The sequence below is a fragment of the Oncorhynchus masou genome, chromosome 12 (assembly GCF_036934945.1).
Source record: "Oncorhynchus masou masou isolate Uvic2021 chromosome 12, UVic_Omas_1.1, whole genome shotgun sequence".
Taxonomy (NCBI): domain Eukaryota; kingdom Metazoa; phylum Chordata; class Actinopteri; order Salmoniformes; family Salmonidae; genus Oncorhynchus; species Oncorhynchus masou.
This window is the reverse complement of record NC_088223.1, coordinates 37,413,591-37,434,487: the sequence shown is the minus strand read 5'-3', so window position 1 is coordinate 37,434,487 and position 20,897 is coordinate 37,413,591. Positions and strand designations below refer to the sequence as shown.

General features: G+C 42.9%; 2 protein-coding genes and 1 pseudogene across 3 annotated transcripts in view; 2 read left to right on the top strand and 1 right to left on the bottom strand.

Annotated features, from left to right (window-relative positions):
• Positions 1 to 946, top strand: part of LOC135550006 (polyhomeotic-like protein 1) — a 13,674-nt pseudogene extending 12,728 nt beyond the window's left edge.
• LOC135550007 (tyrosine-protein kinase STYK1-like) lies at positions 858 to 20,875 on the bottom strand. 2 transcript variants are annotated; one of them, XM_064980432.1, is made up of 11 exons: positions 20,580 to 20,875; positions 18,552 to 18,607; positions 10,471 to 10,686; positions 7,748 to 7,981; positions 7,158 to 7,339; positions 6,499 to 6,576; positions 5,936 to 6,150; positions 5,787 to 5,827; positions 5,549 to 5,645; positions 5,154 to 5,379; positions 858 to 942 (listed from the first exon to the last, which is right to left on the bottom strand). In XM_064980432.1, the coding sequence occupies exons 2-10, from the start codon at positions 18,604 to 18,606 to the stop codon at positions 5,184 to 5,186; spliced, it is 1,314 nt and encodes a 437-aa protein (XP_064836504.1). In that variant the 5' UTR covers position 18,607; positions 20,580 to 20,875; the 3' UTR covers positions 858 to 942; positions 5,154 to 5,183. The 2 variants fall into 2 exon arrangements, with proteins under 2 accessions (XP_064836504.1, XP_064836503.1); XM_064980431.1 differs by lacking the exon at positions 858 to 942 and having other exon boundaries at positions 2,778 to 5,379.
• Positions 20,585 to 20,897, top strand: part of LOC135549308 (chloride channel protein 1-like) — a 36,243-nt gene continuing 35,930 nt past the window's right edge. Inside the window, exons 1-2 of the mRNA XM_064979316.1 lie at positions 20,585 to 20,595; positions 20,843 to 20,897. Coding sequence (XP_064835388.1) covers positions 20,585 to 20,595; positions 20,843 to 20,897 — 66 coding nt within the window. The remainder of the gene's footprint in view (positions 20,596 to 20,842) is intronic.

Sequence of the window (20,897 nt, the reverse complement as noted above, 5' to 3'; positions counted from 1 at the left end):
TTTTGTTTCGGGTATGTTATATTGAAAGTGACTAATATTGCATTGATTCGATCACAGTTGCCACAGTAAAGGGAAACGTTGATAGTGTTAACAGAGAAAACTCTAGAACGGTGGTCACCAACCCTTTCTGAGTCAAGATCACTTTCTGAGTCAAAATGCAAGCCAAGATCTACCACTCAGAATTGTAGTTTAGGGAGAACAGTGCTGAAGATTCATGGCCATCCAGTGACACCTCTCATACAGTCCTGGTTCATTGTCTACAGTGCCGCTCCGAGTCCAGCCGTTCGGACGACATCTCCAGTTGCGAGGAGGAAGAGGACCCCATGTCCTTCTCCCCGGCCTCCTCCTCTTCCTGTCATCAGCCTCCCCCCACACTCCGATTGGAGGGCTCACCGGCGCCCCACTTCCTGCCCGGCAGCCCTGCCCAGTGGAGTGTGGAGGAAGTGTCTCAGTTCATATCATCTCTGCAAGGTCGGTACCACAGATGAGCTATATACTGTAGACGCCATTGGTTGATACATTTCAGAAGGACATGCGTTGTCATGCAACAACACACAAATGCTACTCTTTTTGTGACTTTTGAAATCTTTAAAACATTTATCGTACTTGTTTTTTTGTGTTTTTTTAATCCCAGTATTATTCTATGATAATACGATTGCTATTGTATTTTCACCATTGTAAATGCTATTCATGTTATTGTCTTGCTTACCATCTCTCCCCCCCCTCTCTCTCGCCCTCTCTTACTCCCAACTTCCCTCTTTCTCTCCATCTCTCCTCCTTTTCTCCTCTCGCAGACTGTGAGGAGCTGGCGGCCCATTTCCTGTCCCAGGAGATTGATGGACAGGCCCTGCTGCTGCTCAGAGAGGAGCATCTCATGTCCACCATGAACATCAAGCTCGGTCCCGCCCTCAAGATCTGTGCCCACATCAACAACCTGAAAGACTGAGAGGAAGGATGAAAGGATCAAAGGAGGGTTTCTTGAAATACTACCCCAAAATAAAAGGAGAGAAGAAGGGATGGAGAGAGAGAGAGAGAGAAGAGGTGACAATATGGCCATTGAAAGACTTTTTAGCTGTGTTAAGTGGGGTCCCTGTTGATTTTATTATACACCATATGTACAAAAGTATGTGGACATCACTTCAAATTAGTTGACTTGGCTATTTCAGCCACACCCATTGCTGACAGGTGTATAAAATCGAGTACACAGCCATGCAATCTCCATAGCCTAACATTGTCAGTAGAATGGCCTTACTCAAGAGCTCAGTGACTTTCAACATGGCATCGTCATAGGATGCCACCTTTCCAACAAGTCAGTTTGTCAAATTTCTGCCCTGCTAGAGCTGCCCATGTTTCAGCATGACAATGCCCCCTTGCACAAAGCAAGGTCCACACAGCAATGGTTTGTCGAGATCGGTGTGGAAGAACTTGACTGGCCTGCAAATAGCTCTGACCTCAACCCCATCGAAAACCTTTGGGATGAATTGGGACGCCAACTGCGAGCCAGGCCTAATCGCCCAACGTCAGTGCCCGACCTCACTAATGCTCTTGTAGCTGAATGGAAGCAAGTCCCTGCAGCAATGTTCTAACATCTAGTGGAAATTCTTCCCTGAAAAGTTGAAGCTGTTATCGCAGCAAAGGCGGCCATTGATTTTGGAATGAGATGTTCGACGAGCAGGTGTCCACATACTATTGTCTGTGTAGTGTATTTAGTCAAAACAAACATAGAATAAAAGTGGAAAATATGAGGCTTCTACCCACAAGACCTGGACCTTCAATGTAGAGTATTATGTTACATTATGTGAGTGAGTGAGCAAATCCTATATATGTGTGTAATGTTTGCCTATATATTTAAATATACCTTTGTTGGCTGGACTGCCTTTGTTTACGCTGTAGAGAATCATTGCGTTATCTCTCTGTGGAAATTGTGGCCTTTTTAAGTAGTTTCGACAAGCGAAAATAGAACTAGAACGGAGTCGTCCGTAAAAAAATAAAATAACGTGTTTCATATCATTCCTTATTTTTTACGAGCAGTTATGTATGGTAAGGTCATGTAAACCAATGGACCATTGCCTTTACCAACCATTACTGGGGAGTAGCAAATATATTGGCCTATGGATCCTTGACAAATAGAAGGTGACATTTTCTGTCCGCTGAAATGAGAAAAAAAATGTACAATTGGTGCACAGGATTTATATTAAAAAAAAACTTCCTTTTTACAATGTATGTGAGGTGGCAGCAATAATCTATGAGGATCTGAAGTACTGGTACACCTGATCCAAGTTATACCGTCCCATTGGCTACTGTAGTTTTCCAAACGTGTTTCAGATTATATGCCCTCCTGTGTATTTGAAATGTTTGTTTTTTGTCAAATCTTTGCAGTTTTACACACAGCATGAGCTATTTACAGTAGTGGACAGAACATGTCACCAAGGTCTTGTTCATTAGGCATCAAACGAACGAAAACTGACTGAAACAGGGAGGGACTACCTGGACTTGTCCAATAAGAAACACACATTTTCTCGATGCATGCCCTAATGAACATGACCCTGGATTGTGGTCTTCCTCATAGCTTTCCTCATAACTTCTACCTTTCCAAGGCTTTTGTTACAGAAGCAGTGACTGTGGCTATTATGAATAATCAATCATCTTATGATTAGGTGCTCTGCTAATTGTGTGTTTACGTTTTAAGCTTGGAGAAGGCGAGGTCAATATCATGCAAAAAAATAAACGAACTACTAGGACAAAATGGAGGAGTGGTCGTGCTTTTATTTTGAATCCGATTTGTTTATTGTGTGTAATAGCTAGTTGTGCTCTTTACTTTACAGTCCTTTGACTGGTTAAGATTTATGAGGTTTTTTTTAAGGCATATTTGTTAGGCAGGGATCCCAGCTCAAATAAAGATCACTTTTCTTTGTTGAACAACAGATGCCTTAAAGGGAAATATCAAATGATGTATGATATACATGTATGGTGCATTTTTCATCATCATGATGATGTGGCCGGGTGACAATTTGCTTCTTAAAAGTCCAATACTGCATCTTGGAAACTGCTGACATGCAGAACATTTTGGGATTGTATAAAAGTGGACTAATGGAAAAGAGAGTTTTTGAGTGGATTTTCCCTTTAACTTACTTTCCCTGCTGGGCTAGGTTTTATTATGATGAGGCAATTAGCCATTTCTATTTGATGGCACTGTGGTTGTTTACAGGGTTAAAGTGCGAGTGACCATAGTTTGCATGTACAGTAGAAATAGCGTAGGATAGAGACCCAGGTAGGGCCTTGGAAGTCACTGGCATTAGAACCTGCAGTGAATCAGGGAATCTTCATTTTGTTGTCCTTTGGAGCCACATAGATATTCAGTGGGACAGTGGACAAATATAGAAATATACATATATTATTCTTTAAATACACAATATAAGTATGTACAGTGCCTTCGGAAAGTATTCGGACCCCTTGACTTTTTTCTATATTTTGTTAGGTTACATAGAGCCTTGTTCGAAAAATGTATGAAATATTTTTTTCCCCTCCTCAATCTACACACAATACCCCTTAATGACAAAGCAATAACAGGTTGTTAGACATTTTTTGCAGATTCATAAAAAGAAAAAAAATGGAAATATTACATTTACATAAGTTTTCAGACCCTTTACTCAGGACTTTGTTGAAGCACCTTTTTCGGCATCTACAGCCTCGAGTCTTCTAGTGTATGACGATACAAGCTTGTTGGCACACCTTTATTTTATTGTTGGCACACCTGTATTTGGGGAGTTTCTCCCATTCTTCTCTGCAGATCCTCTCAAGCTCTTTCAGGTTGGATGGGGAGCGTCGCTGCACAGCTATTTTCAGGTCTCTCCAGAGATGCTCGATCAAGTTCAGGTCTGGGCTCTGGCTGGGCCACTCAAGGACATTTAGAGATTTGTCCCAAAGCCACTCTTGCGTTGGCCTGGCTGTGTGCTTAGGGTCGTGGTTCTGTTGGAAGGTGAACCTTCGCCCCAGTCTGAGGTCCTAAGCGATCTTGAGCAGGTTTTCAGTACTTTGCTCCGTTCATCTTTGCCTCATTCATGACTAGTCTCTCAGTCCCTGCCGCTGAAAAGCATCCCCACAGCATGATGCTGCCACCACCATGCTTGACCGTAGGGATGGTGACAGGTTTCTTCTAGACACGACGCTTGGCATTCAGGCCAAAGAGTTCAATATTGGTTTCATCAGACCAGATAATCTTGTTTCACACGGTCTGAGAGTCTTTAAGTGCCTTTGGCACACTCCAAGCGGGCTGTCAAATGTGCCTTCTACTGAGGAGTGGCTTCATAAAGGCCTGATTGGTGGAGTGCTGCAAAGATGGTTATCCATCTAGAAGGTTCTCCCATCTCCACAGAGGAACTCTAGAGCTCTGTCAGAGTGACCATCTTGGTTACCTCCCTGACAAAGACCCTTCTCCCCTGATTGCTCAGTTTGGCTGGGCAGCCAGCTCTTGGAAGAGTCTTGGTGGTTCCAACCTTCTTACATTTAAGAATGATGGAGGCCACTGTGTTCTTGGGGATCTTCAATGCTGCAGAAATGTTTTGGTACCCTTCCCCAGATCTGTGCCTCGACCCAATCCTGTGTCGGAGCTCTACGGACAATTCCTTCATACCTCATGGCTTGGTTTTTGCTCTGATATTCACTGTCAACTGTGGGACCTTATATAAACCGGTGTGTGCCTTTCCAAATCATGTGCAATCAATTGAATTTACCACAGGTGGACTCCAATAAAGTTGTAGAAACATCTCAAGGATGATAATTGTGAGTCTCATAGCAAAGGGTCTAAATACTTATGTAAATAAGGTATTTCTGTTTTTTGTAAAAATGATTAAAAACCTGTTTTCTCTTTGTCATTATGAGGTATTGTGCGTAGATTGCTGAGGATTTTTTTTTAAAGTAATCCATTTTAGAATAAGGCTGTAACGTAACAAAATGTGGAAAAAGTCAAGGGGTCTGAATACATTCCGAATGCTGTATGTGTTAATACCTGAGTGTTTCATCAGTCTCTTACGTTGTATTGAGCATAGTAAGGGACCTAAAGATAAACTAGTCGTGCTGTTTTGACATTTAAAATGCTCTCCCAACAGTCTTCATGATAATGTGAGAAAAGCAACACTGAACGTAATGTAGACCTTGATTTAAATGACCATCGCAGGAGCCAATCAGAGAACAACGTAATTGTAGGCCTCTTCATATCCCGCCTCCCGCAGGTACTTCTCAATGTCCAGTGGCTCAGGCACTCGAAGAACTGTCCTATTGTTGGCACTCTTCTCTCCTGATTTGAGCTTCTGGATCACCTCAGCCAATGTAGGGCGCTCGTGTGGAGCGAACTGGCCGCAGGACTTGATTATGGAATACCTGAAAAGGGTACAGTAGTTTTTGTAACCAATGTAACTTGTTTTGTGGTAATCATTGTGGCCACTTCTACCAACGTCGAAGAGAACTATTACAGCATTGTTATAATCATGTGTTTTCTGTCGTATATCAGGTAATTATTCATGTATTATTACTTAATGGGGTCTCTTACAGTGAGTTAGAACAATTAGCTGGTCTCTTCTGAGTCTTTCCTCTCTGGAGGTATTGAAGAAGATCACCGGCCATGACTTTAGGGAATGGTGGGTCACCTACAAAGTGGAGGAATAAATAATGAATTAGGTTGTGTATACAAGATAAATATTATCATAATGAGATACATATTTTTCAATTTGGTTACAGCAGTTCAGTAGACCAGTAATGATGCATTATTTATTTAGGAAAGCATTTACCTAGTGTCACTATTTCATGGAGCAGGATACCAAAAGACCAGCTGGAAAAAAGGATGGTCGGAGAGTTCATTGTTGAAGTAAAAAAAAAGTCACATGTATTTTTGATAATTTGTGTGTAATGGATATGTCCGATCAGGTTGGCGACTTACACGTCACTGCTTTGACAGACAGGTCTCCTTGCCAATACTTCTGGAGCCTGCCACTTCCTCATCTCAACGTTCTGCAGCTCTCCTGGAGTTCCTGCTTGTGTTTTCTTACAGTATGCTGGACCCAATCCCCACAGTTTAGCCGTTAGGTCTAGACCAACCAGCACGCTCCGAGCTCCAACGTTGCCATGGATACAGCTCTGACCGTGCAGGTATTCCTGGATACACAATTAGAGAGAATGTTGTGTTTTAATATGGCTATGTGACATTCAAGCGTATGAAAGCCATTCATACAGACGAATCAAGTAGGTATGGCCAGGAGTTTTCTTCTAAACACAGGTAAAACTCTTGGCCCCTACCAACAGGTTCAAATCAAATGATCATTTACATCAGCAGTTGTCACCGTGCTTATACAGTTCTGAATAAGAATTATGTAATCATCCGATTGACATTTTATAACATACGCACTCAACTTGAACTATCATTTTTAATTGTAGACAAAATGACAGAGATGGATGGATCACTTGATGTGTGGGAAGGAGAGCGAGAGGGAGAGAGAGACCAACCAGAGCAGAAGCCACTTGTCCTCCCATGGTGAAGATGCGCTGCTCTGTGATATCGCACGGGGACTCCACACCCGTGTCCTGCCAAGAAAGAGCACTGTGAGTTTCCACTCACACTATCACTAAGGATCATGTCCATATTCACTGTAGTCTACATGAGTTACAGAGTGTTTGCTCAGCCTCTTGAGACCCACATACAACAAGAATTGTCAGGCAAACTGACGACAATTTACGTAAAAGTTGTGGGGGCAGATCTCTAGTTTGGGCCGTTTCCTAACATATCAGGGTAGTGTTCAGTATACTCCAGTCCGTAGCAAAACATTTTGGTGAAACAATAATCTCTCTTTGGACAAGTTCAAGTCGGCTACCTCTCCATTTCACTCTGTTTAAAACAGTGTTCTCCCTACTGATCACCCCAGCTATTTGGTAACTTACAGTAGGAATACCCACAGAGATAGATAGAGGACTCATCTTGGATTTAAGCCATTTTAGCATGGACATTGCTATTGAGGGCTTCTATCGTGCTTCGCCCATTTTCAAGTAGTAAATTGGGTGGGGATTCCTATGGGTTGCAGCCTCAATGATGCTGCCCATGTCACAGATGCTTTAATGACACAGATATAACGATGAGTCCTCTATCTAACTCTATGGGAGGACCATACCTGTCGACACCTCCATAGGAACCCCAGCAGGTCCCTGTGCACCAGTTCCTCCATCACGGTGATGAGGGAGGTACGTAGGGAGACCACGCCCATCAGACCAGGCAAAAAGGGGTGGGGCCCCAGCTCAGACAGGAAGGAGGCAAAGCCCAGGAAGGACTGCCGCTCGCTGTCATCGGCTTTTTCTGGGGTGAGAAAAGGTACACGTTGAGATTAACTACATTTCAGTCGGACTGCGTAGAATCACTGATCTACAAATCACCTTACATCCAAATAACTACTCCTTATACTATCAAGATTAGAGATTCTACACCTTGCCTTGCTTAAACTGATCTTAAACTGTTGTATGCTTTTGTCCTTTATCTGGCAGTAGGTTACTCATGGGAAAGTTAGTCATTTTTGTTATGGGTTGGACTAGGTCTTTTGATTTGAATATCGAGTTAAAGATCACAAGATTTCATAGTAACACAAAGACAAGACAACATCCCCAAGATTTCAGGTTTTATACTCTTATAAGCCTCAAGGTCTTACAATGCACGTCTCTGGATGGGAGCGTCGATTTGACCATTCCAATGAATATCAAAGCGTGTTACCTTTAAGTGTCCGTAGAACCACGTCTCTGTTGTCCATCCTTGCCCTGTAGAGGGTGACAGAGTCGTCCGGTTTGACGGGGAAGGAGAGGGGCAGCGGAGTGGCCAGGTTGAAAGAGCCATGCTGTCTCTCTTTGGGCGTCTCCGGTACGGCAGACAACGTGGCAAGGGCGTCACGCCGGGTCGGAGTGCTCATAGGTAACTCCTCATGCTCCAGAGGGTTCAGCTCAGGAGGAGCTGCAGGTAATGAGATGGGTATTGCACATATATCAAATCGAGTACTACTTAAGTCGTTTTTTGGGGTATCTGTACTTTACTATTTATATTTTTTTAACTTTTCTTTTACTTCACTACATTCCTAAAGAAAATACGGTACTTTTTACTCCATACATTTTCCCCGACACCCAAAAGTAACAGGAAAGTGGTCCAATTCACACACTCAACAGAAAATCCCTACTGCCTCTGATCTGGTGTACTCACTAAACACACATGCTTGGTCGGTAAATGATGTCTGAGTGTTGGAGTGTTACCCTGGCTATCCTTAAATAAATAAAAAACAAGAAAATGGTGCCGTCTGGTTTGCTTAATATAAAGATTTTTAAAAATTATTTATACTTTTACGTTTGATACCTAAGTATATTTTAGCAATTACATGTACTTTCAATACTTAAAGTACAGTATATTTAAAACCAAAGACTTTCAGACTGTTACTCAAGCAGTATTTTACTGGGTGACTTTCACTTTTACTTGAGTCCTTTTCTATTAAGGTATCTTTACTTTTACTCAAGTATGACAATTGGGTACTTTTCCCACCCCTGCGTAGAAGAGACCTAGAGATGCAACTCATGCATTACAAAACAAACATCAGTTTCTGCCAATGCAGGCTTTTTAAAGTAGATAAATACACCATATGCCAGTAGATGCATATATGGCAGGAGTTTGTCTAGTTTTGGAAAACATTTATATTAAAAGTTTGAAATAAACCATATGGCAATCATTGTGCTTAAGCAATTGACCAAGTATGTGTTTTACACAGTTTGTAAATGCTTACTACTGTACTGTAATTCTAGTACAGAGTTAGTTTTGGATATCTCAAACCTTGGAGCATTGTAACCCACTGGGCACAAACTTGTGCTTCAGTGTTTCAATGTAAGTTGTCAAAGTACTGTGATGTGGAATTTAACTTGAAAATGAACTGGATTTGAAAAAAGTAACTGTTGTTTTGAGGAAAGACATTTCAACCACAGGATTATGTCATCATTGTAACCAATTTTCAACATAGACAAACCTAAAATATGTTGAATTTGTACATTTGAAACAATGTCAGATCTTCAACGTTATATCCACTATCAGAATTTAAAAAACAATAGACTGGACGACACGTCCTACTGGAGAGTTGATTAAAGTTAAAGAATAGAATAGGAAAGTAAATCAAATTAAACTTTAAATACACTTCAAATAAAGTTTGATGTGATTTAGTTATATTCTTCAACTTTGATTCTTGGTTGAGTGGTAGACATTAATGCAATATATCAACTATTGATTTGTAGAGAAGCTGGAGTTAAAGTCAGACTAAGTCAGTGGCACAAAAGATACATCTCCTTCAAATGTGGATATTTGGTTGTGTGGACAACCAAACTTTTGCAATACAGTAAATAGCCAATTAACTTGTCGACAAAGTTAACCAATTATATGTTGGATTTAGGTCTTCAACTAAACCAAAAATTAATAGGATTATGCCAGTGGCTCAGATTAACCTATCCAAGCATTAGATATCCTTTAAATGTTGATATTTGGCTGCACTGTCAACCAAACACAAGTCAATATTACTTTTGTAAAACACTAAATAGCCTAAAGTTAAGGCTATTGTACAAACTAATGTAACAGTATTTATTCAACCCTAAAATGAGTAATGCATCCATGGCCACATTTTGAGGTTAGCCTCTTGTAACTACACAGAGTATACCACACATTAGGAGCTCCTTCCTAATATTGAGTTAGCATGCAGGTCTGTGGAGATCTTTATAATTGCTATAATAATCTGTACAGATTCTCGAACAGCGTGTATCACTTGCACTATGTACTTTTAATGTAAACTCAACTGCACAGTAATGACATTAAATTGTTGTATAATTACAAAATATCTGACATTGTATTTCCAATGGAATTTGGTTGTGCTTTTAGATGGTTGAAAGCACAGTGATAACACATTGGGAATTCAACAAACTTCTTGCTTTCTTTTTGAGTGAGTGAATAAAGGCTGAAATCTCATTGATCAACTTCCCAACCAAATATTACCCTCATATCCACATTGAAATGATGTGGTTTGCCCAGTGGGAAGCTAGGCAGCAACAGCACAAGGTCTGGAGGGGGATGTCGGCTTCTATATGACAATTTGAAAAGGGATTGAAAAACATATTCAGGGGAGGGTCCTCATCAGACAACCAACTCTCCCAAAAAACCACTCGTTTAGGTAGGCAGGGATTAAAATGCAGGCGGGTACTGTGCTCATCTTTAGCTAGGGCAGTAATGCCACCGGTGACGCGCTTCCCCTTTCCGACTCGTCCTCTCTGTCCCAACTGACAACACAACTTGTAAAGATGTGTTAAGCTGGAGCATTGACACATTGCCATTTGTCTAGAGAGAGTTGCACATAGTGGTAAGATACTTGTGCTGGCTCATCAGTCGAGCTCATTGGCATTACCTCGATGTGCACACCAACTTACCCTCAATGCCCTGTGTGTTCCGTCTGGTACTTTTCCTCTGTGTGTGTCTGCTCGCCGTGCTGGTGCTGTGTGGTCGGGCTAGGGTTACTGTGGGTCGTCTGCGGTTTTCCTTTCCAGTGCAGTACCTCAGCAGGAGGACGATTAGCAGACTGACCAGGAAGCTTGCTAGGAGCAGGACGGGCACGATGATCACTTCCTGTTCATACACTGTGATCTCTGAGAGAGAGAGAGAGAGACTAAACTCTGGTGCCCAAACACTAGGTATGCCCTGGAGCTGTTGTCATAGGACAGACTTGGGTCCCCCAGCCACATTATAATTCACAAAAACAACCTGATGAGCCAGGTAGACATTAGGTAGCAGAGCAACAGATCCAAACCCCATCTAATGTCTACCTGGCCCACCACTCCACCCTGGACCTGAACAGCATTTTACGACCAGGTCCACCTCTACAAGGCAACAATCACCACTTTTGCCAGGACACTGAAGGACATCACCCTCAACCGCAAGCCACAGCACCTCACACAGGAGCAACAGAACAACGGACACCTCACCCAGACCAGCGAGAAACCCTCCCAGACCTGCAAGACTCCCTCCCGAAGGACTTGCACACAGAAAAACCACGCCAAGAGGACCTACACCCAGACCACATCCTCACCAGCCACACCTCAACCAGCTGAGACCACCACAAACACTCTCTGGCCACACCCTATATAGGCCCCGCCCATTTCGGACCTATGCTCACATCGACTGTAATGGTCCGGTCCTAAACCGGAAACAACATTACACACTATGGAACATAAAGCTGAAAATAAAACAAAGAAACAAAGAACAGAGAAAAATGTCCTCATGTGTACTACCTATATACTCCCATTAGAAAACTCATACTTTAACAATGACAGCTTCTCCGTCCTAAAGGGGGACTAGTCTGTGGTGACCTAAATGCCAGAACTGGACAAGAACCTGACACGCTCAGCACACAGGGGGACAAACACCTACCTGGAGCTGACAGTATTCCCTTCCAAATATGCCCCCCTAGACATAACTATGACAAAACAATGGGTCACACCTGCAGCCCTGTCGCACACTGGGTTTGTACATAGTCAATGGTAGGCTTCGAGGAGACTTCTATGGTAGGTACACCTACAGCTCATCCATTGACAGTAGTACCGTAGATGACTTTATCACTGACCTCAACCCAGAGTCTCTCAGAGCATTCACAATCAGCCCACTTACACCCCTATCAGATCAGAGCAAAATCACAGTCTACCTGAACGGAGCAATACTCAATCATGAGGCATCAAAGCCAAAGGAACTGCACAATATTAAGAAATGCTATAGATGGAATGAAAGTAGTGCAGAAAAATAGCAAAAATCAATTAGGCAACAACACATTCAATCCCTTTTAGACAACTTCCTGGATAAAACAGTTCACTGTAATAGTCAAGGTGTAAACCTGGCAGTAGAAAGCCTAAGCACTATATTTGACCTTTCAGCTTCCCTATCGAATCTAAAAATGTCAGGCAGACAACCTAAGAAAATTAACAACAATGACAAATGATTTGATGAGGAATGCAAAAACAAGAAAGAAATTGAAAAACCTGTCCAATCAAAAACATAGAGAACCAGAAAACCTGAGTCTATAACTTCACTATGGTGAATCACTTAAACAATACAGAAATACACTACGGAAAAAGAAGGAACAGCATGTCAGAAATCAGCTCAAGGTGTGTGGATAAACCATTTCTCTAATATTTTTGGCTCTATAACAAAAACAAACAGCAAAAACATATACATGCTCAATTACACATTTTAGAATCAGATATTAAAGACTACCAGAACCCACTGGATTCTCCAATTACATTGAACTAACATTGAATTAACTAAAATACAAACCCTTTCAACCCAAAAACGCCTGTGGTGTTGATGGTATCCTACATGAAAAATTCCAATTGGCTATACTTAGTCTTTAACATCACCCTCAGCTCTGGCATCTTCCCCAATATTTGGAACCAAGAACTGATAACCTCAATCCACAAAAATTGAGACACATTTGACCCCAATAACCTGGGATATGCGTCAACAGCAACCTTGGCAAAATCCTCTGCATTATCATCAACATCAGACTTGCACATTTCCTTTGTGAAAACAATGCACTGAGCAAATGTCAAATTGGCTTTTTACCAAATTACTGTATGAAAGACCACATATTCACCCTGCACACCCTAATAGACAAACAAATAAACCAAAACAAAGTCAAAATCTTATCATGCTTTGTTGACTTCAAACAAAGCTTTTGACTCAATTTGGCATGAGGGTCTGCCGTACAAATTGATGGAAAGTGGTGCTGGGTGAAAACAAACAACAATATAAAATCCATGTACACAAAACAACAAGTGTGCGGTTAAAATTGGCAAAAAACCACACATTTCTTTCCACAGGTTTGGGGGGTGAGACAGGGATACAACTTAAGCCCCACCCTCTTCAACATATATATCAACAAATTGGTGAGGTCACTAAAATAGTCTGCAGCACCCGGCCTCACCCTACTCGAATCAGAAGTCAAATGTCTACTGTTTGCTGATGATCTGGTGCTTCTGTCCCCAACCAAGGACGGCCTACAGCAGCACCTAGACCTTCTGCACAGATTCTGTCAGACATGGGCCCTGACAGTAAATCTCAGTAAGACAAAAATTATGGGTTTCCAAAAAAGGTCCAGTTGCCAGGACCACAAATACAAATTCCATCCAAACACTGTTGCCCTAGAGCACACAAAACACGCCACAGGTAACTTCCACAAAGCTGTGAACGGTCTGAGAGACAAGGCAAGAAGGGCCTTCTATGCCATCAAATGGAACATAACATTTGACATACCAATTGGATCTGGCAAAAAAATACTTGAATCAGTTATCGTAGCCGAAGCCCTTTATGGTTGTGAGGTCTGGGGTCCGCTCACCAACCAAGAATTCACAAAATGGGACAAACACCAAATTGAGACTCTGCATGCAGAATTCTGCAAAAATATCCTCTGTGTAAAATGCAAAACACCAAATAATGCATGCACAGCAGATTTAGGTTGATACCCGCTAATTATCAAATTCCAGAAAAGAGACTTTAAATTCTACAACCACCTAAAGGCAGTGATTCCCAAAACGTCCATAATAAAGCCATCACCTGCAGAGAGAAGAGAACCATAATCAAGCTGGTCCTGGGGCTCTGTTCACAAACACAAACAGACCCCACAGAGCCCCAGGACAGCAACACAATTAAACCCAACCAAATCATGAGAAAACTAAATGATAATTTCCTTGACACATTGGAAATAAATATAAAAATCAGAGCAAACTAGAATGCTATTTGGCCCTATACAGTGAGTACACAGTGGCAGAACACCTGACCACTGTGATTGACCCAAAATTAAGGACATCTCTGGCTATGTACAGACTCGGTGAGCATAGCCTTGCTATTGAGAAAGGCAGACCTGGCTCTCAAGAGAAGACCGGCTATGTGCACACTGCCCACAAAATGAGGTGGAAACTGAGCTGCACTTTCTAACATCCTGCCAAATGTATGACCATATTAGAGACACATATTTCCCTCAGATTACACCGACACACAAAGAATTCGAAAACAAATACAATTTTGATAAATTGCCATGTCTATTTCGTGGTATACCAGAGTGTGCCATCACAGCAGCAAGATTTGTGACCTGTTGCCACAAGAAAAGGGCAACCAGTGAAGAACAAACACCATTGTAAACACAACCTATATTTATGTTTATTTATTTCCCTTTTGCACTTTAACTATTTGCATGTCATTACAACACTGTATATACAGTACATAATATGACATTTGAAATGTCATATTTGGAACATTTGTAAATGTAATGTTTACAGTTAATTTTTTATTGTTTATTATCTATTTCACTTGCTTTGGCAATGTAAACATATGTTTCCCATGCCAATAAAGCCCTTCAATTTCATTTAATTGAATTGAGAAAGTAAACTCTGGTGCATCTTTCTCTTAACCTCTAACCTGCTACAGCTGACCCTGGGCTGCAAAAAGACAACGTTTCTGAATCACAACAATAAAGTGAAAAAGAACCAAAGAAGTATAGAATGGAAATGGTTCATCTACACAAACAGTGTAGATGAAGGGGAGGAGACAGGTTAAAGAAAGATTTTTAAGCCTTGAGACAATTGAGACATGGATTGTGTATGTGTACCATTCAGAGGGTGAATGGGCAAGACAAAGTGCCTTTGAACGGGGTATGGTAGTAAGTGCCAGGCGCACCGTTTTGAGTGTGTCAAGAACTGCAACGCTGCTGGGTTTTTCATGATCAACAGTTTCCCATGTGTATCAAGAATGGTCCACCACCCAAAAGACATCCAGCCAACTTGACACAGCTGTGGGAAGCATTGGGGCCAGCATCCCTGTGGAACACTTTCGACACTTTGTGGAATCCATTCCCCCGGCTGTTCTGAGGGCAAAAGGTAGTGGAAGGTGTTCCTAATGTTTTGTCCACTCAGTGTGGTACATGACACTTAAAAGCAAACAGGTGTGGTCTCGGATTTGTTTTGAGTAGGATAGACTTGAAGTAGCAAGAACACTACATGCCAATAGGAATGTGTTTCAGACTGTTTGTCAGGGGTGATTTAGTGCTCGTCATTCCTATCATATATCATAAGTTACTTATTTACACTCCTTTCATTTAAAGGTCCAATGCAGCCGTTTTTATCTCAATTTCAAATCATTTCTGGATAACAATTAAGTACCTTACTGTTATTTTTGTCAATTAAAATGTTTTTAAAAAATTAAGAAAAATAGCTTCTTAGCAAAGAGACATTTCTCAAGCAAGAATTTTGCACTGACTGTTTGGGAGTGGTCTGAGTGAGGAGGGAGAACATTGAAAACTAGCTATTTTTATTTATTTATCCGTTATTTTACCAGGTAAGTTGACTGAGAACGCGTTCTCATTTGCAGCAACGACCTGGGGAATAGTTACAGGATGAATGAGCCAATTGTAAACTGGGGATTATTAGGTGACCGTGATGGTTTGAGGGCCAGATTGGGAATTTAGCCAGGACACCGGGGTTAACACCCCTACTCTTACAATAAGTGCCATGGGATCTTTAATGACCTCAGAGAGTCAGGACACCCATTTAACGTCCCATCTGAAAGATGGCACCCGACACAGGGCAGTGTCCCCAATCACTGCCCTGGGGCATTCGGATAGATTTTTTTTAGACCAGAGGAAAGAGTGCCTCCTATTGGCCCTCCACACCACTTCCAGCAGCATCTGGTCTCCCATCCAGGAACTGACCAGGACCAACCCTGCTTAGCTTCAGAAGCAGTGGTATGCAGGGTGGTATGCTGTTGGCAGAGAAATGTGGAACTCTGATTGGTCTATTAACTAATTTACCGCATGGTGATGTTACCAGGCAGGACAAAACTCCATCCCAAAAAAACTGTCTGCCGATCTTTTCAAACAGGTCTTACACTAAAAGGGTATTCTCATAATTTTATTACAACCTCATAGTCTGGAAATATATTCAAATATATTCAAAACACAGGAAAATCACATGACTGCACTGGGCCTTTAAGTGCTCCTTAAATAGCATACTGAAAAAGGTGTGGGTGGGGGTGCAGTATGCTTGCACCACACCTTGATTGTTTGGCTAAGTCAAGCTGCTCTGTGCCGTACAACGTCACTAGAATGTTTAAAGCCAATTGATAAGAATTTAACAATCTGTTTTTGATTCCTTTTCAGGTGATCCATGATGCATCATCAATCAACTGTTCTTGTTCCTTTTAGAAGCTTCCGGGGAGTCTGAACTCCCTTTCTCCTAACCTCCCCTGCTCTGCGGCTGGCATTGTGGGGGACAATGTGGCTGACCCTGTTCTGCTCCCAGCCTGTCTTATGTGCCTGGTGGATCTGAGTACTGTGACAGCAAACACAACACACGTCTCTTATCTTTGTATAATGGACCAGAAAAGGTTGTATTGTATAGTATTGTATTAGGACACGCAGCGGAAACAAAATGAGTGTTTCTCACTAGACGAAGCCTAGGTCTTTTTTTCCCCCTGCGTTTGGTGCCTACTAAAACCAGCCCCCTCCTAACTATATTTCACATGTATCTATATTTATTTCACATTTCCGCTGCTTTCTATGCTATGTATCCAAGGTGTTTTCTAGACGTTTGAAGTGGCTTCATTGTGTTGGTTGCAACACCTTTGTTACAGCTCTGTTTGGTAAAGGCTGGACAAGGTAACAACCGTCTCCACCCAGAGAGATAGCCATATGTATCAAATGTATTTACTCTGATGGTGATCATGTGGAAGCACAAATACAATCTCAGCAATTGGATAACCAGTTTAGGACAGAATGTTACGTCGCACTTTTTACACTGATGGGAAGAATCGCAAAAACTCATCTCACCAGAAATATATCAATGGACAGCTCACTGTCACATAGTTAAACATTTCCTTGTAATTTCCGTAATATTGTCTATCGATTTCGAAAGAGTCCAAATGTATGGAGTGTTTTCAATCAATGCCTTTGGCTTGGAGTCCCAACAACTACATGCAGTAAGATGTAGAAGTGGAGGACAAGGGGACACGGGAGAAAACGAGAGAGGAGTGTAGAGTGTAGAGAGGAGTGGAGAGAGGAGTGGAACAAGGAGTGTAGAGAGGAGTAGAGAGAGGAGTGGAGAGAGGGGTGTAGAGAGGAGTGGAGAGAGGAGTGGAGAGAAGAGTGTAGAGAGGAGTGTAGAGAGGAGTAGAGAGGAGTGGAGAGAGGAGTGGAGAGAGGAGTGTAGAGAGGAGTGTAGGGAGGAGTGGAAGAGGAGAAGAGTGTGTAGAGAGGAGTGTAGAGAGGAGTAGAAAGAGGAGTGGAGAGAGGAGTGGAGAGAGGAGTGTAGAGAGGAGTAGAAAGAGGAGTGGAGAGAGGAGTGTAGAGAGGAGTGTAGAGAGGAGTAGAAAGAGGAGTGGAGAGAGGAGTGGAGAGAGGAGTGTAGAGAGGAGTGTAGAGAGGAGTGGAGAGAGGAGTAGAGAGGTAGTAGAAAGAGGAGTGGAGAGAGGAGTGTAGAGAGGAGTAGATAGAGGAGTGGAGAGAGGAGTGGAGAGAGGAGTGTAGAGAGGAGTGTAGAGAGGAGTGTGGAGAGGAGTAGAGTGGAGAGAGGAGTGGAGAGAGGGAGTGTAGAAAGGGAGTGGAGAAGGAGTGTAGAGAGGAGTGGAGAGGAGGAGTGGAGAGTGGAGGAGTGTGGAGAGAGGAGTAGAGAGGAGTGGAGAGAGGAGTGGAGAGAGGGAGTGTGGAGAGAGGAGTGTGGAGAGAGGAGTGGAGAGAGGAGTGTAGAGAGGGAGTGTAGGAGAGGAGTAGAAAGAGGGAGTGGAGAGAGGAGTGGAGAGAGGAGTGTAGAGAGGAGTGGAGAAAGAGGGAGTGGAGAGGAGTGGAGAGGAGTGGAGAGGGAGTGGAGAGTGGAGAGAGTGTAGAGAGGAGTGTAGAGAGGAGTGGAGTGGGGAGAGAGGAGTGGAGAGAGGAGTGTAGAGAGTGGAGAGAGGGAGTGGAGAGAGGAGTGTAGAGAGGAGTGGAGAGGAGTGTGGAGAGGAGAGTGGAGAGAGAGGAGTGGAGAGGGAGTGGAGAGGAGGTGGAGAGGAGTGTGGAGAGGGAGTGGAGAGAGGAGTGGGAGAGGAGTGGAGTGTGGAGGAGTGTAGAGAGGAGTGTAGAGTGGAGTAGAGAGGAGTGGAGAGAGGAGTGGAGTGTAGAGTGGAGTAGAGAGGAGTGGAGAGAGGAGTGGAGAGAGGAGTGTAGAGAGGAGTGTGGAGAGGAGTGGAGAGAGGAGTGGAGAGAGGAGTGGAGAGAGGAGGGAGAGAGGAGTGTGGAGAGGAGTGTGGAGAGGAGTGGAGAGAGGAGTGGAGAGAGGAGTGTAGAGAGGAGTGTAGAGAGGAGTGTGGAGAGGAGTAGAGAGGAGTGGAGAGAGGAGTGGAGAGAGGAGTGGAGAGGAGTGGAGAGAGGAGTGGAGAGAGGAGTGTGGAGAGGAGTGTGGAGAGGAGTGGAGAGAGGAGTGGAGAGAGGAGCGCTCACCACAGATGGTGTTCCCCGGTTGACACTGATTATCGGCATCAGAGTAGGATGACATCCTGAGGAGGAACACACACACGGATATATCATCATTAGATTACCATCGGTCAGCAGCCTCATAAAGCCTTCGGCTGTAATGACACATGGCATGGAGTGTCCAACACCACTGTCACACAAGACACATGTAAGAACGTCTGGAGTCTGTTAGCTCCATCTAGGCTAATCAATGGCTGCTTCAGAGAACGGAAAAGGACTGTACAGTTTGTATACTTGACAAACAATTTCCATTTCGCATGTCTTGCACCCCCCCCCCCTCCATTGATAACAATGACAATGCGAGTATTTTTAACATGTTTTTGTTATGCTGTGTACGTATGTTTTTGACTGCTAGTATCTCTTATCATATCATCTCAATTGTTGAATGCAGAGTTTAGATTAACCCTAGATTAACCCTAGATTAACCGTAGTAACTATGGTATCTGGGTAGATCTGATAGTGTCTGAATGGTGAGGCAACTTAAGGTGCAGTAGCGTGACTATGACTATAGTACAATCACACAATGACTGCATAAGAAGGCAATATAGATAGCTCAGCAAGGGGCGTCCAGTATGACACCAACTTGGCAAGGTTAGAGCGTTGGTATTTGGGATGTGTGTCCTAAAGACGTTAAAACCCTAGATGGGTTGGGCGTGCCGGTGCGTTGGTACCGCAGCATTGTTTGCCCAATAGGCCTGGCCCGTCTGGGAACAGTACAATATGTCACACTCAACTTCACAATTTAGAGGCCTCATTATCAAACAAAGTCTGACTTGTATTGTTAAGTCTCGGATGACACCGCTACTTGAAGTTATTTTGATATGATTTGGGCATGACGTTTGGAAAATGCTAAGACAGACGGGCTGGCTTACTGGCTGACTAGTATCCAGTGAAAATGGACAGGATATCATTATTGAAATTAAGTTGGCAGGGTCAGGGCAGGTCAATGTGAGAAGTAATTACTAGGGGCTAGACAGTAGGAAGAGACTGGGTTGTGTCTGAAATTGCACCCTATTCCTCATGCAGTGGACAACTTTTGACCAGGGCCCTACGGTTCCCACTACATAGTGGACAGGCTGCCATTTCAGACTCAGCCCCCGTTTTCATTTTATCACCACAGAGATAAAACAACAATGGGTTGTATGGAACAACTAGAGGCCCAGTCACAGCTCTCTGGATGTTTGTTTTTCAAATGGAACTACAATTTGAATCAACTTGAGAGGGCAGAGAGTGGGCCACGGTAAATGTTCAAAATGGCAAATGGGATCAAATACACCTCGAGAACCAGTTCAGTTACGCAGGTTGTGTTGTTTACATATTCATATTTAGGATTTGAATACTATAATCACATCCTTAGAAACAGATTGGCACCCATGCTATGTCCATCTTACCTTACTTTAACACATTTGAGCCATTTAGCAGATGCTCTTATCCAGAGCGACTTACAGGAGCAATTAGGGTTAAGTGCCTTGCTCAAAGGCACATCAGCAGATTTTTCAGCTAGTCTGCTCAGGGATTCAAACCAGCAACTTTTCGGTTACTGGCCCCTAATCAAACTCGACACGTTGAAAGTCACCTGTTCCCCTCTCATCCGCAGGATTCTATTTCATAATCGATCGTGAAACTCGATCGTGAAACTTTGGGTGTGTTTTGTCACCTACTTCCGTCACTGTTCTCAGGTAACAATAATGAGTCACGGTCACAGCACACTCCTCCACTTCGTGTTGTTAGGAAGCACATTCGGACAGCATTTCTGCGTTTTCCCTCCCTCACCTCTTTCCAAGTATGTTTGTGTCACTCAACCAGTCTGGCTGCATTGCTCTTCGACATCCATTTCTCACACACAACACGACACACACATACACACCCCACACATGATACTAAACATGGAACTTTTAGGATAGTCCACCTTGTATTTTCACCAACAATGTATTCTACCCTTTATTTGAACCAAAACTGTACATTTTATTCACTCATTTTATTGTGTGAACTTACGTGGCATGCTCCCTGTGTAAGGCTGAGTCTCAATGATGTGTAATGGTATTAGGTCCTCAGCATCCAAAGCTTCTGTAGTGCCCCTCCTCACGAGAAGCAGTACTAGAATCACACTTTGATATTAACGATCGTCAACCACCCTCCATTGTATTATAACCCCAGCGTGTGACAATTGGCCTCTCCCACTTTCCCAACTTCTCTATCTGTCAATCTCTCTCTTCTGTTGCGTCTCTTTCCTTGTGTCTGCTTTGTCACTCTCCCAGGTTAGCCCTGCCCTCTCCTGCACCTTTTCCTCCTCACCCTTATCACCTGCTCACG

What these genes read in the sequence shown, in the direction of transcription:
- LOC135550007 (XM_064980432.1), bottom strand. Translation starts at nt 18,606, where the DNA reads ATGTCATCCTACTCTGATGCCGATAATCAGTGTCAACCGGGGAACACC. An exon ending in GACAAGTGGCTTCTGCTCTG is followed by an intron (nt 6,151 to 6,498) that starts GTTGGTCTCTCT and finishes TTGTGTATCCAG; the next exon opens with GAATACCTGCACGGTCAGAG. An exon ending in GCTAATTGTTCTAACTCACT is followed by an intron (nt 5,380 to 5,548) that starts GTAAGAGACCCC and finishes TACCCTTTTCAG; the next exon opens with GTATTCCATAATCAAGTCCT.